This window comes from Anguilla rostrata, chromosome 8 (genome assembly GCF_018555375.3).
Source record: "Anguilla rostrata isolate EN2019 chromosome 8, ASM1855537v3, whole genome shotgun sequence".
In the NCBI taxonomy this organism is placed as follows: domain Eukaryota; kingdom Metazoa; phylum Chordata; class Actinopteri; order Anguilliformes; family Anguillidae; genus Anguilla; species Anguilla rostrata.
The window spans coordinates 43,876,585-43,892,127 of record NC_057940.1 but is presented as its reverse complement, the minus strand read 5'-3'; the positions used below and the strand labels follow the sequence as shown (position 1 = coordinate 43,892,127).

The 15,543-nt window shown below is 37.9% G+C and overlaps 1 protein-coding gene across 1 annotated transcript; it reads right to left on the bottom strand.

The window, feature by feature from the left end:
• Positions 1-628: 628 nt before the first annotated feature.
• On the bottom strand, positions 629-4,531 carry LOC135261795 (zymogen granule membrane protein 16-like). The gene is made up of 5 exons (XM_064348412.1): positions 3,669-4,531; positions 3,112-3,130; positions 2,574-2,626; positions 2,013-2,139; positions 629-1,157 (listed from the first exon to the last, which is right to left on the bottom strand). The coding sequence occupies exons 3-5, from the start codon at positions 2,623-2,625 to the stop codon at positions 800-802; spliced, it is 537 nt and encodes a 178-aa protein (XP_064204482.1). The 5' UTR covers position 2,626; positions 3,112-3,130; positions 3,669-4,531; the 3' UTR covers positions 629-799.
• Positions 4,532-15,543: the final 11,012 nt, after the last annotated feature.

The window sequence follows — 15,543 nt, the reverse complement described above, 5'->3', positions numbered from 1 at the left end:
AAGCATAATTGTTTTAAAAAAAGAAAATACTATGAACTATTAGAATACCAGAAAACATGAATGCACACTACTATTTTTGAAGTTTTTTGAGACCTACTAAATGAGTTGCTAAAACATGCCAAAAAAGTTGGGCACATTAACATCAGAACCCAGGGATATTCTGTATATCCCACAGTTCTTGTCTGGCAATAACAATGACGCTAATTTTGAAGAAATCACATTTCGTCTAGTTATTCTGATGTGGTGTTTTATAGTGATAAATAAACAGGTGTCTAGTACATTATCTCCTCTCATTGGTATTGAGTAGGATACACTGGTGATTACTCAATATTCCCAGGTTAGCCCAGTCTAGCATCAATTACTGTCACTCTCAGGTATCAATATCATCATTGAAATTTGAGAGCATTCTTTAATATTTATATATTGAACTTTTTGCTCAAAGAAACAATAAGCCTTTTCCAAAGGAAAGCTGTAATACAGGTTTTAGGGTGATTTTAGCACCACTTTTTGATTGTCCAGTGGGTCATTTTAGGTCATATTCATTATTCAGTTTTAAGAAGAAAAACACTACAGGTACAATGAAAACGTGATACCTTTAACATGTGTGCACAAGATAACAAAAGACTGATTCCTGCATAATTTCCTTGTTTTATTAATTCATTACATATTCTACATTTCTCTACTCATATATTTTCATTACAGTCTGAGGAAAGCATTTGAAACTTGAACAGACCTAACTAAAAACAATTTACACAAAAGTCCAAAAATGATTATATCATTATTTGGAATAGTGTTTTACTTAGTCAAGGCCTAACATGGTATTGTTTCCCATCATAGCTGGATGTGGCATGAGGTATACCATTCCCCAGTGGGCTCCGATGGATGTGATGCCAATTCCATTGAATCGCCCACTAAGGATGCGCAGCTCACTCTGTGGGTATTTGGCGTAGAAGTTGAAGGCGGTACTAACAGGCTGCCCTACGGTGAGAGAACGCCCTCTGCTGGTGACAAACACCAGTTGGTAAATGTAGTTACTGGGATTGTATTTCCCTGAAATTTGGACAAAAGCCTCGTCTTCGAAGAGCGACATCTCTACTACATTGCTGCCGTTGCGACCATACAGGGGGCTCCAGGCAAAGTCATATCTCATCTGAAATCTGAAAAAAGGAAAGAATTTCATTTTTATCCCAGATGTCATTTTCTATGCAATGCCATGGACATTTTAACCATATCAGCATATATGCAAAGCCTTCAGAAGGTTTTCAGCCCCATTGGTTACTTCTCATTTTGCTGTGTTGTAAAGTCTAATTAAAATATGTTACATGTATTTTCCTGTCTTCAGAATTATATTCAAAATAAAACCTGAAAACAGCTTCAGCCTCTGTGTATTAACAACCTAACTTTTGCCTGGTGTTTTCCATTCCATTATTATATATGTTAATGAGGTCCACCTATGTTGATTTTTGACTCCACATTGCAGAGTAAATATCACCAACTTTGTAATGAAGGAACTGCTTGAGGAACTGTTCAGAGATCAACAGTCTGTTCTGGACTTCACAGATTTGGCCTCTTTGAGAGGCATGGCAGAAGCCACTTCTGAGAAAGGCATTAAGTCACACCTGGAGTTTGCCAGAAGTCATGTGACAGACCCTGAGACCTACTGGAAGAAAAATACCTTCTGGAAGTCTGCTGTGACTAAAGGTCCTGAAAGCTCTATCTTTGGTGCTAACCATCACCAGGTACCACCATCTCTACCATCAAGCATGGTATTGGCAGCATCATGCTATGGGGTTGCTTTCGAGCAGGAGGCACTGGGAAGCTTGGGAATCTGCAAAGCTCCTATAGACACACCCAGTAAGACTCAGAACTGTCATTTCTACCAAAGGCCTGTCTACAAAGCTATCAGATATTGAGTAAATGAGAAATGTGCCTGTGTTATTTTGTTACTTTGTGTACAGCTGTGTTTAGTGCTGAACATCACTCAGCAGTGTTTTACTGTAAGTAAAATTTACCCAGTGATGAAGCTGCCTTTGTTCTCCCACACTCTGATGGCAGTTATGCGACCCTCTCCTGAGGAGGCATAGGAGCTGCCACTGCCCCCACCAACAGCTGCTGAATAGGAATAGTACTGTGGTTGGTCTGTGATATCAGAGACAAAACAATAATGCAAATTAAACAAGTTACGCTGTAAAGAAATGTTGACATAAGTGATTACAATAGCACTTTACAAATTCTAAGCTCCAGTGAGGCCTTTTCTATTGATCATAACTAGAATTAGAATTAGTAATATATACGTTTCAGTGAAGCTGAATTTTAATTCAGAATATCTAAATTACACCCTGTAGTACAAAGGTAAGGCTTTGTGCAACCCAAGGACTTTACAAAGCTAAACCAATTGCCAAAAAAACTTGTTTATGAGTGGTTTCATTCAGATTGCAGTCTTGGTTAACATTTTTGATGCACTTCATGAGGATGTATGTGATCTTTCATGTTTTCTGCAATGTATGTCTAGTAGTTAAAGGAATAAATGTATTTGTTGTATTCTTGATGTGCTGAGTTGTTAATATACTCACACTGAGCCCAAGTTGAAGCAAATAGAAGACACAGAACGAAGATGACGAACATTCTGTCTCATGGGAACAAACAGAAGTATTAAAGTGTGGATATGTTCACTGATCAATAAACACATACAAGCATTAATGCTTTTATAAATATATTCCTCTGGAAATGTCAAATTCACCATAAAATGAACAATGATAAACATTTATTAATTGACCAAATAGTGAATTATGCTGAAGATATGAGATACCTGCATAGAGTCTTGCTTGTAAGCATTGTAACATTCAGAGGTACAGTTTGAATCTCTCTTTGATCATGTTAAAAAGTGCGTGATCTGATCTGAAGGAGCTTAGGCCCAGTTTATCCACTTGTTAGCTACCTAATAGCCTAATCGCATCCTTGAGGAAGGTACTTAACCCTAATTGATTTAGTAAATACACAGTTGCATAAATGGCTTGTATGTCAAAATAATGAACGCTGTAAGTTACCTGAATAAGAGATCTGCAAAATGCCTGAAAATGTAAAAACACAAATACAAATAATTTAATTTACCTGAGAGGTGAAACTGCTTCTGTAAAGAAAAATAGAAATTATTTAAATGTTTTTTCTTCAAATTACAGTAATATGCAGTTAATAGCCCTTCTAAAATTGTTCATGAAGGCAATATTAATTTAATATAGTTCCCTAACATTTTGAAGAAATTGAATTAACTTGCCTGTCAAATTCAGGGGTCAATGAATTCAAGTAAATGCCACGTAAATTGCATATGCCTAACGCAAGGTAAGGTAGAGCTACAGTATATCCAATAAAACACAAGCAGCTGATTGGAGTAGCAGTAGCCGAATGTGTAATTTACATTTACAAAAAATACAGCCATTTGTTACCAATAAAGTATGCATTTCATATTGTTGTATACACATTTCTAAATTGTATCATGCGCAAATTATATCAGACACGTAAAAACGTCCTAAAAGGCCAACCATACATCATACAAGTGAGATCTTCACTTGTGCACCTCAAGACATCAGTGCTGCCTGATGTAATTAATTGTTTGAGAAAATGTTGTTTCAAATATGAAAATATCATTGTGTAAATTTGGAGACACTTACCGAACGAACAGGAGACGATGAGAAAAATAAAACAATATAGCAATGTCCACTTTCCTTTCAAAGGCTGTAGTGCTGTGTGCAGTTTTCCACTTCTGTGAGGCTGTAATTTATAGTCCCTGGTGAACCTTTTACATAAAGAATGAGTAGGTGTCCTTCTGCCGTTTCCAACTTGATGAAAAACTGTCTATTGTCCATTGTTATTTATGATTTTGTTCACACGCTTCCTGATGTGTGGGTTATACATATTTGAAGCCTGTTCAGTGAGTTTTAGTGAATTCTTCTCCCTTTTGACCCAATTAGCTGCTTTCCACAACCCAAAGTTTAAGATCTTTTAGATACAATTCTTTTAGATATGTACATTTTGATGAACAATGGGCATGAAAAATTTTGAGTTGTTTCAGTGTCATAATAGTTGCTTGGACTGTATTTCTATCTGGGTTTTTGTTTTCCTGGTATGTTCCAATTTCAGTATGCCATCATCCTTGTTCAGTTATACTTTCACCCTCCTGCGTTGTTTATTTTTTTGATACATACATGCATACATACTGTACACTGAAAGCCGGAGGTCTGTCAGAGAAAACAGGCCTGTGTCACAAAACAGAGCTGTGTCAAAGTACAGTACTTTGTTTGACAATACATACTGTATTTATGTGAAATTACACTCAACAAGGAATAATGTGTAACAGATAGAAAAATGGCCAGTGCCACGTGGTTATCATGAAAACCAAAACTGGCAACAGACGTTTACATGAAACAGCCCGGTTTTGCCCTCAACTCCAGAAATTGTTCAGTCCTATTTGTTATTAATCATATCCTAGTTATTGATAATTGACAGTAAAACAGCAACCTGTTTTGTGGTCAATAATGTTTTTCTTCCTCTATTAATATAAATCTGTCATATGAAAGAGAAGGGTTACACCTTCAGCAGGTCTATAATATGGATGAAAATAATATTTTTCATAATTTAAATTAATTCTAATTTATTCAGTAGGCTATATATAGCAGAATTCACAATCCGGATTGTCTACAATTTGCAGCTTCAAAGACTCAGCTTGAAGAGATTATTCACACTAAGCACTTTATTAATGCACTACAGTAACATAAACATACCTAAGCTATTATTATGTTTCAGTTTTCATTTTCTGGGAATATCAGAGCACTGCATTTTTTCAGCAGTAATGTGCCAAAGGGAAGCCATGGGACTTAAATTTCTGGAGAATGAACTTTATTGCTTGGATTTTTGTAACAGTAGTCACTTGTAGAAAGACATGCCTCATTAGTCACACCCAGTGTCAGCACAGAACTGCTGCTGAAAAATGTACAATCCAGTACCTTCCTCCTGGGAAACACCAAAAACACTTCCTCATACCAGACTCATCACTGCACTTCTGCATCTGAGGTTGTGTAAAATTAACACAAGCATTTTGATTGGTTGGAACCATCAGCTGTTAAGGCTTAATTTAAAGAAATAAAAATACTGTGCTGCAGTGCACTTTCTGCCTGGCTGGCAGAAAAAAATTGCACAAAGAAATGGTTGGTGGTTTTGTGGTGCTGTTGAGATTGAATTTACAATTTAATAAGCCATTCTGTAAAATGTGGATCGGGGACAATCCAGGAGCTCCCCATTTATACTACTTTTGTTCTATCCATAAGGGAACTCACAAAACTAGAGAAAACTGTTAATTGTTCTCGATAATACTCTTAATTGGACTGCATTTATTTAATGCCATATCCCAGCCTCTACTCCTCTGTGTTTAATCTTTGACTCTGTCACTGAAGTACACAATTACTGTATCTTACTTAGTACAATGCAGTACACAAGTGTGAGTGTTGGATATACTGTAAGCAAAAAAAAAGAAGAGCGGTCCTCTTAAAATGTCCCTCATGATGCCTTTGTGTGACTTTGGTGGGATTTTAAGGGGTCTTCTTTGCACTCACCTCTTCTTTTTTGGTGGAACAACCTTCCTAGCGGATTGACTGGCTGTTTTCAACAAACATCTAAAAACTTACCTTTTCATAAAAATAACCGTTCTCTCCCTTGTGCACGGGTCTCGAGGCACACTCACTCACTTGAGGCATGTTAGCACTGAAATATCTTGCGCTAGTGGTGTTTATTTACCATGTGAAATTCACTTTTGTAAGTTGTTTTGGGCAAAAGTCTCTGAAAAATGACTAAATTGTAAATTGTTTGTTGACTTCTTGGTGATACTGTGCTTTTGTAGTCTTGAGAGGAACACTGACGTTCTCCAGTTTTGTATGTTGCCCTGGATAAGAGCATCTAATAAGTGACTGAAATGCAAATACAGGTCATGCTGGCCACACGTTATGGCCCAACACTCCATTAATAGCATTACATTTGTATTTCAAATTCATGTCAATGACATTTCTTTGGTACCTGTATATGGACCAGGAACTAAAGCACAGAATACGAGAGACAAAGATTCAGACAGTCAGTTTATTGGGAAATATTGGACTATTCAAAATTGTGAAATGGTTTTAGAGTACTGACAGATATGTACATGCTTTGCTATTTTAGTCCTAAAACGGGGTGGAGGAGACAAAATGTATGGGTGCTGCTGAAAGGAATACAAGGAAGTAAAATTATCGGTGAAAGGGAACTACAGCAACGAAGAACATTCTTTTGTCTACTTGTTCTATGTCAAAGCCAACTTACAGTACACACAATATCTCAGAAGAAAAGAAGGAGTTTTTCATTGGCAGCAAACATGCATGTACACAGACATTTAGAGCATCTCAGAATAATTTTTGATGGCAATTGCTAGTATAAGAGGGGCACTCTAAAAGGCTTTAATGTAGAAATGGCTTAATGGTTTTTAGAATGTTTTGTTTTTTTCAAAATTCTAAGTCAGTGTTCCAGAACTCTGTTGCTTTCAATGACCAGTAGTGATTGTTACACCAACAATAGAATGTTCAGTTAAGAACATTCAAGTCGCATATTTTTTTGTTACATCTTAAAGGGTGAAAAACGTTTGAGGTGTAGGGCACGATCTGCACAAGCTATTGTGAAAAGGAAAAGAAATCAGACAACAATATGATGTTGGTTTATGAATTAATATTGTAAAAAAAAATTGTTTTTTTATACCATTATACCATCAATGACCGAAAAGGAATGATCTGTAATTAATTTCAGTGATACTTCCCCTTGAGGTCTTGCTATGTGGAGACGCTCAAGTTAAAATCCCAGTGGAAACTACTGGAAGAGCAACAGAAACATTGGCCTGGTGAAGGGCATGATGGTAGGAACTAGACAGTAAGGACGAAACCTCTTCAAAGCTTCTATTTCTAAAGATTCCACACAGTATATCACAACTGTTATTGATCTCATCGACAAGTCCTCACATCCAGAAAATGTACTTCAAAAAATCATCAGACAGAGTTCAAACAACCAATAGAATGGTAAATGGACTGCATTTATATAGCGCTTTTATCCAAAGCGCTTTACAATTGATGCCTCTCATTCGCCAGAGCAGTTAGGGGTTAGGTGTCTTGCTCAAGGACACTTCGACATGCCCAGGGCGGGGTTTGAACCGGCAACCCTCCGACAATCAGTCTTACCTCCTGAGCTATGTCGCCCCTTAGTTGAGGCAGTGGGCACAGGCGTACAGTATAAAAACCAAGACACTTAAAACTATGGAAGGCTCTGGTCTGCACTTTGCAGATGATAAAATTACAAGGCAGTGTGCAAAGAAATTTGGGGTGAGCCGAAAACTCCTTAGCCAAGGAAAGCAATGTGTAACAGGTCATCATGAGTTGCCGCAATTACAGCAGTCAACATTTTGTTATGAGGCAGTTTCTTACCAGGTTCCATGTAAGAAAAAAATGACTGTAACAGGGTTAGGATTGTTTTTACTTACCTACCCACAGTGCCTGTTCTTCTGAGTGACACATACCTCTTTAGCTACCTTATTGTCCGCTAGCTTATGGCAGTGTTTTACATGAGCATGGTCCGAAATTCTCTCTTGGGAACGTAAATGATCTTGTCGAGCATGACATTAAGCACAAGGTAAAAACACCTAGGCAACAGTTGCTAGCCAGCTAAGCTAGTAAAATTAATAACTGTTAGCTAACAAGTAGTTATCGTGCTGTTTAGCTGTACTAGGCCTACCCAGAGCCGTAGATAGGGCTCTACGGCTCTGGGCCTACCCACAGTTCTGTAAGAGAAGTGAAGCCACTGAGAAGATAACCACTGCTTCATCCCGTGACAGGGCCTTTCTCAAGATCCTATTTCAAATATATATTATATACTGTATATTATAGTTTTCTTTGTTCTGTTTAGCCAAAAAAAAATTGGCTCGAGGAAAAATGTATAATGTTATTGCCTGCTTCTATTGATTACCTCAATGTGAGCTTTTTGCGTCTAATTTGCGCAGGAGCGAGTTCGTTGAGGGCTGTGGCAGCCATCTTGCGGTGGTGCCACATGCGGAAGTATCAATGAACTACATAAGAACTACAAGGAAAACTATGAAGGACTAAATGTGCCAAAATTAAATAAATAATAAAATAAATAAATTGGTCAATAATTAAATAAATACTTCATTTTATTACAAAATAATTAAATAATTGACACCTCATGATTGTACTTTTAACAATAATGTGATTATATTTTATTTCATAATAATGTTGTATTTCTGAATGGCTTTCTTCATTTCATGACACTTTTCCGAATGACGTATTTCCGAATGGCGTTTTTGTTTCCGCACGCCCTTTTTAAATTCATAATGGCACTTTTCAAAATGGAAAGACTTCCTGTCAATCAAACGGAGCGGGCTGGACCTGCCCACTGATTGGGCAATCTTTTGCGATCGATTACTCGGTCTTGTTCTGAGCAGGGCCTGGGTGAATGCGTGGAATCTGGACTCATAGTTTGCTAATTGTGCTCGTTTCAATGGTATTACATAATATTCAGATAGGAGGGGCAAAGTAATGCATCTACTGACTGTATGATGCAGATGTTTTCTGTACACGACAAGAAGAATTTTCAGGGTTTTTTGGGTGGCGGGATGTTCCGTTTTGCACTACATGGATGCCTTTGTCAGTATGTCAAGAGGCAGCCGTGAAGACCAAGAGCTTACCGGAAACTGCGAGTGGGGTGGCGTAAATTAATTCTCAGGCAGCCGGTGAGAGAACACCTTTGCAAATCTTTGAAAATGTCATCTTGTCTCCACTGAAGCCTCAGAGAACTACCATCAAGGGCTGGAAAGCTCAGGTGATCACCTGGGTCCCTCCTCAATGTCCAGAGGTAACCATTTTGGAGGAAATACCTTCAGGACAACTCGTAGTTAAATTAAATATATTAATGAATATGCAAAGCAATCGTTTTTGGTCTGGTGCGGAATGGATCTGCCTTAGGTACGTCTGTGCATGTATCAGCGTGCACTAACCTATTAAACAGGGATCGCAATACATCTCCCTTACTAAATGGGAGAAATACCAAAACCCCCAGTACCTAAAAGCAGATGCAAACAACAGGTGGAAGCTGGGGTAGTGGAGAGTATGTGCAATTCTATGAGCTGCAGCAAGTGCAGCATGCAAAGAGCAGCACCAGAGAGGTCTGGCTATCGTTATAAAAAATGTGTGCATGTGCTAAGAGTATGAGTATGAGAACATGTGGTTGCTGAGGCCGACAAATGATCAGCTGCAGCAAGACTGTCACTCATTAGACTATCTCCAAATAAATACTTCTCTCATCAATACACAGAAGTAACGGCTTCAAAGCCGAAGTTTAGTGCTTGAAATACTCTTTTCTTTGCCAAAGTATTGTTACCTTCCCAGGGTGAAGTCCCAGTGAAATGTGAATTGAACTTACAGCTAATGAGTATTTAATCAAAAAGTTGTTTTTTGTTGTAAATGTTTGGCAAATTAAGATATTGTAGTTTATTTGCTCTTTGGTGATATTTCAATTTGACTATTGCAGAGACAGAAACTGGAAGACCATTTTCCTTCACACCAAGGGGACAGAATACTTCCATTCCATGCAGTGGTAGGTTACACAAACCTTACTAAATACAGAAGGGCAATCAAATACCTCTATATAAATTCAAACTTGGGACAAATATAACAAGGGATAGCACAATCATAATGGCTTCTTGCTTATAACTGATCATTTGATTGTTCATTCATGTAGCTGCTGAACTGCATTTATTGACAATTATGGAGTCAATAAGGCATCATCAGATTGAGCAGGCGGTGACAGGAAAATAAATTTCTAGTATAAAATTAAAAAGAAATCCAAAACACACAAGGACAACAAAGTAGAGGCGAAACCCCTGAGTTACCGACTGAATTTGGTTATCCTCTAGAAAGCACAGAGGAATTGGATCACCATGAATCATGGCCGGAGGCTCCAAACAAATAAAAATTCAGAGCTAAAATGGTAAATAATCTTCCAATCATACAGGTGGTCATATCTGCCATTTTCCTGTGCAGTCACTTAAAGAAACAGCACGTCATTTTTCAGTGCCATTAGTTGTTACTATTGGCCCTGTAGAAGGTCACACGGCCAGAACAAAAACTAACCTTCAAATACATCCTGTAAAGCTGTAGAAAAGAACAGCTAGAGGATATGCACCTGCATTAGCCTTTTCTGAAGGTCTCCATGTTACATTCCATACTAAATATCTTTATGGAATAATTTTTGATATTTAATGTAAAATGCTACACGCCAGCGTGACACCCCAGGGAGGGAAATGCGGCAGAGAGAGAGAGAGAGAGATAGCACCCACATAAACATGAAATAAAATAAATGCCACCTTCACCCTTCCCCCTCACAGGTTCCAGATAAAACAATAAACAATAAAACAACAAAGACAAAAAACAGCAAAACAGAGCGACAACTATGTCAGTTCCCGCTCTGTAGCTGGCCCGCTTTCTAGCCGGTACCAGGTCCTCCAACTTCCCAAGGGCTGATTAGTCTTTTTCTTTTATGCTCGAACAAAGCTCCAAAATAAAACGAAATGAAAATCATAACCGCGCTCTTGGTGTGAACTCCTGGTCTCGGCCGTAGAGAGCAGCACACCTTTAACCCCTTAGTGCACATGCCAAATCTGGCCAATCCTTGCCCATTTAGGGGGTACCCTATTTAAAGCTTTATAACTCCAGATGTGAACACCACAGAGACTTGAAAAATGGCTTAAATGAAACAAGACATTTGTACCATTTACAATACTAGCTTATATTACTTTATATTCATAATTTTGGGAGAAATAAAATGCCACAAATGCAATTGTCCAGGCAAAAAATCTAAAATGAATTTGCTCTTTTTTTAGTTCATGATGAAATACTGAGAGATTGCATATATACAGCAGGTTAAACTATACATATCCTGGATCAAAAACATCTTGACCACAAGTTCATAAAATCTAAGGGTGGATATGTAAAACTACCAAATATCTATGAAGCAAAAACTAAGCAGTGTACCCAGCATCTCCAAATCTACCCAAAATGTCTAAATTATGCATTGCTGTAAATCACAACATATTCACATATTTCACTACAAATTAACTGTTTTTACTCAAGAAACTCACGGTTGCATCATTTTCAAGTGGGAATTACAAGCTTTACGTCAGTACAGTGGTCTAGAATAGCTAGGGGTCCAGAAACATATCCAAAATCTCTCCATAAAGGAATATAATGCTTTTTGTCCATTGTAAAACATATAAATGAGCCCATTATGAAGGTTTAAGATGAAACATCGATATCAGATTTAAAAATAATGCAAACATATTGTCACACAATGCTTTACAGTACCTAAATGTGTAATAATTAACTCTTGTATGTATTTCTATACTCTCATATGTTTTCTTGTATGGAGATGGGACGACATGAAAACAATTTTCAACCGTCCACCACGTTTTGGAAATGGTCGAACTCTCACGTCATCACTGTTGCATGCATCACAAAAACTACTAGACTACCAACGAAAGCTTACATTATGGTGTGAAATATCCTCATGACAAAATACCACTAACCTATTTAAAGACACTCAATTTCAAAAATAACGTATATAACCGAAATATTTTGAGCAGTTATACTTACATAGCAATGATGAAATCTTATCTGTGTTTAGTAGATAGAGACAGAGACAGAGACAGTAAATCAATGATATAGTTCTATCCGCTTCTGTCTTACACCAGAAAACGATGTCAGCTAGGTCTATCAGCAAACATATGGCTTAGCTATGCCCAGAAGTCCTCAATAATAATAGTATTTTCCAAGAAATTACAAAATATCGTTGACAACATTTGGTTAGGTGCAGCATTTTTTACTGCTACCACAGAGTGAATGCGGAAGTGAATGCTATGCTAAGAATATTTTCTGTTACGCTGACCTATAAAACGCTATTCCAAAAGCAGAATTAGACATGTTATACATCGTTAGAAAGCTTATACTCTCGCCTACCGAATAAATGAATTGTAAATCAAGTCAAACTGTACTAAAAAGTGCGACGACGCCGTAAACAACAGGTGTGGTGTTACGCACAGCTATTCTGGAAGATACCCAGGCGTCACAGATGCGCCTATATTTCCCTAACGGATTGTCCAAGACAATATATGACCACGCAGTCTCAAAAGGGACATCTCTACACGTAAAACCAACAGTAAGGTTTTGTATTTATTCAATATTTAGTCCCAAATATTGACTGTAGAATGACATGGTATCATTTTAAAAAACTTTTTCTCGTTTATTTCGTTATTCAGTGAGCAGCGTTTTCACTGCTGTATAGGCATATCTTAGGGCTATTGTCGGGTTTATCTTGTTGCTATGACGGAATACGATTTTTTAGTGGTGAAAGAATATTTTTATGAATGCCAAGATAGACAATATTGTCCATTATGTCAAGGGTGGGAGGTGTTTTTTAGATGAGACTGCAGGGAGGGGGTGCATGTTAAATGAACGACCAGAGCGACAGTGGTGGGGCTGCGAAACTCCGTTTTCAGCATAGCTGTCGTGTGTCGTCTACTAATGAAACTAAAACTAAAACAACGCGTTTCTGTTTTTATCTCACACGTTGGTTGCAGTAGCACCGAATGTTTGACTTTAGTAATTTCGACACGCTGGCGTGCCAACCACTAGGGGCTGTGCGCTAAGAGGTTAAGATATCAGCAGCATCGCATTCCCCCCGGTTAAGTATGAGTAGTGTAAAATCGGATAGTCTACTTAAGCTAGTAAATCTACATGAAATTTTAGTGAGATATTTACATCAATCATCAATGGTTTCTGCATATAAAGAGGTTCATCATTGTGTTTTGTTAAGAGCAGTTAATGTGATGTTGGGCTTTAATGAAAAAGCAATAGAAGATCAATTTAACAGGCCTAATTCTAGAATTCTAAAATTATCCAATGACAACAAAGAAAAATCGAGTGGCTGCGAGTGGTTTGCCAGAACCGGGCCAGACGTCAAGGCCCAGCCTTGGGCCATGTTGCATAACGGCTCTGGCCCGACTGTAGAAACTATCCCTGGGCCGGTTGTGTGGTGGGCCGGTTGTGTGGTGAGTCGGTGAACAGATCTGGCCCACCTTAGAACCGGCTCTCTTTGGCTATCTGGGGAGCCGGAGCCAACCAACCACCACCATCTGTGTGTAAGGCTACCAGCAAACTTTAATGCTAGTCTATAGCTAACCTTTCACAGCTAATTTAAAACGAGTATAAATTAATATCGTCAGTTTTCAGACTAGAAAATCTATCATTGTTGATTTTTCTTAACCATCTCACCGCTGTCAGGCTACCCGCAGATCTGTCTTGCGTGGTTATCTAATAGGCCTAAATAATGATAAATCATGATGGAAATGACCACAATGGAAAAAAGCCTATTTTGCAGCCCCCAAATGTTACAGTTTGGCTATATTGACAGAATAAACAATCATCTTGTATTTTATTGCAGGCGGGGTAAGCCTATCAGTACCCAACCTTAAATGCCATTTTGACTGACACGTTTTGCTGGTAGCCTTACACGGACATTGTGTAACTTGGTGTCACTTCTTTAAATGGCTATAAAGGCTGATTTTAACGGTGCAAACCATTTAGATCACGGCCGAAAGACAAGCGCCAAATAGCCAGCATCTCTGGGCATATTCTGATGATAAAACTTTGCTGTGAGTACAGTACAAATTCTATCTCCCTGCTGGAGAAATGAACCGCAAGTATGCTAAAACAGCTGAACAGGTAAAGCTTAATAAGCTACTCATGATAGGTAGGCTACATTTGGTATATGGTCTAAATTTAATTCACACGGAAAGCGTGGTGCTGGTTATATAAATTGGTATAAGGCTGATTTTAATGGTGCACACCTGTTTAAATCACGGCAGGAAGACAGCTAAGGGCCTGATAACTAGCCAGCAACTGCCAGATCCATCCCGGTGTCACTGGCTATCTGCGGCAATATACAATCTGACGATAAAAGTGCGCTTTCAGTACAGCCTGTATTCAGAAATGCCATCACAATACGGGAGAAATAAGGCAGGAGTAGCAAGATGCTAAATAATTTTTTAGTTAAACAGCTTAGCTTGTTAGGCTAACTGTTTAGTTGGAAGAAGTGCTGTGTGAACTACGTTGCAAATGATTTAGCAAACAACCCTGCTGTAGGCTACTCCCAAAATTAAATAGCCTAGCTATATGGACAATACCTTTCATCGTCATGTGTTATACTTATAGACTAACAACACTTGAGACATGAAACCATAACATTATTGTGCACAAGATATCATCAAAATAACCTTTATAACCATTAGCCAACCTTAGCCCAACCCCTATGTTAAGTCAATGAAAAAAGCCTAAAAAGAGCCCAATTTTCTCTGTGGAAATATAAAGTCAATAACTAAATGTTTTTACACAAGAAATGACGGTTTAACTAGTTAATGTAATGTCTACCCAGGGTCTGATTTTTTTTAAAAATAATTCCGCCAAAATTCTCAAATTTGGGTTAATTTCAGTGCGTTCAATGTGGCTTGTAATTAGGAAATAAGGAAATTCCCCACCCTCCAGTGACAGGTGTGATGCGGTGTCGTTTTATTCTGATTAGCTAGCTACATACGATCTCACCAAGTCCAAGGTCCAAAACTGTTGTGTGCTGCGTTCAGCTGTGCTAACCACTATTCTCAGGATTCTTCTCTCCAGTTCTTTCAAGTTAGAACCTTGTTTATCTGAAAATGTCTCAATGTACTATGTCAAAACGCGATTTTTGACCATTTCGGGGTTTCAGTTGATTCTCATAAAGTCTTGTCTTTATAATTTGTATATGTTGTTGGTAAAATCAAATTTGTAAGCAGTTTTGAAGCTAGGGGGACTTTAAAGCTTACTGTCTTGCTATCGATCTATCTAGCTACAGCTAGCTATCTTGTGATATATCTGTCTAGCTATCTAGAGATCTAAGATCTCTGTCTGTATAACTAGCTAGCTAGTATGGTAGCTAGCTAGCGATCTATTTTATCTATCTATCTATGTCAATATGTAAACACATCTTGCACAATTAATTTTATTAAATTTTATTGCAGTTGGTAATTCAATTCATTATTGATGTTGCACATATGTTCATTGTTGTAGTATGTGGACTTTTTGTGGTTCAATATAATCACAGATTTTTAGTTTTCCAGTAAATAAGTCTTTGTCTATTTTCTTATATAATTTTCTATGTTGGTGTTGACTGTGTTCATCTTGTCCATGTCTGGTCTTGTGTCCCACTCTGAGCCTGCACCCGCATCATGCTGAGTGGGCTTTAAACTAAGACAGGTCATTTCACATATGCTTCCTGACAAAATGTCGAACCTTTGGTACCTCATTGCATTTATCTTGTTCTCTGCTAGTATGTAGTTTTTTTCAGCACAGTAATCCAGGACCCCCATATTTATGACTGATGTAA

Bases quoted from the DNA above. Each gene is read 5' to 3' on its own strand.
- LOC135261795 (XM_064348412.1), bottom strand. From the start codon at position 2,625: ATGTTCGTCATCTTCGTTCTGTGTCTTCTATTTGCTTCAACTTGGGCT. The intron at 2,140-2,573 runs GTGAGTATATTA...CTGATATCACAG, and splicing joins TGCTTCAACTTGGGCTCAGT to ACCAACCACAGTACTATTCC. The intron at 1,158-2,012 runs GTAAATTTTACT...TCCTTTTTTCAG, and splicing joins AAAGGCAGCTTCATCACTGG to ATTTCAGATGAGATATGACT.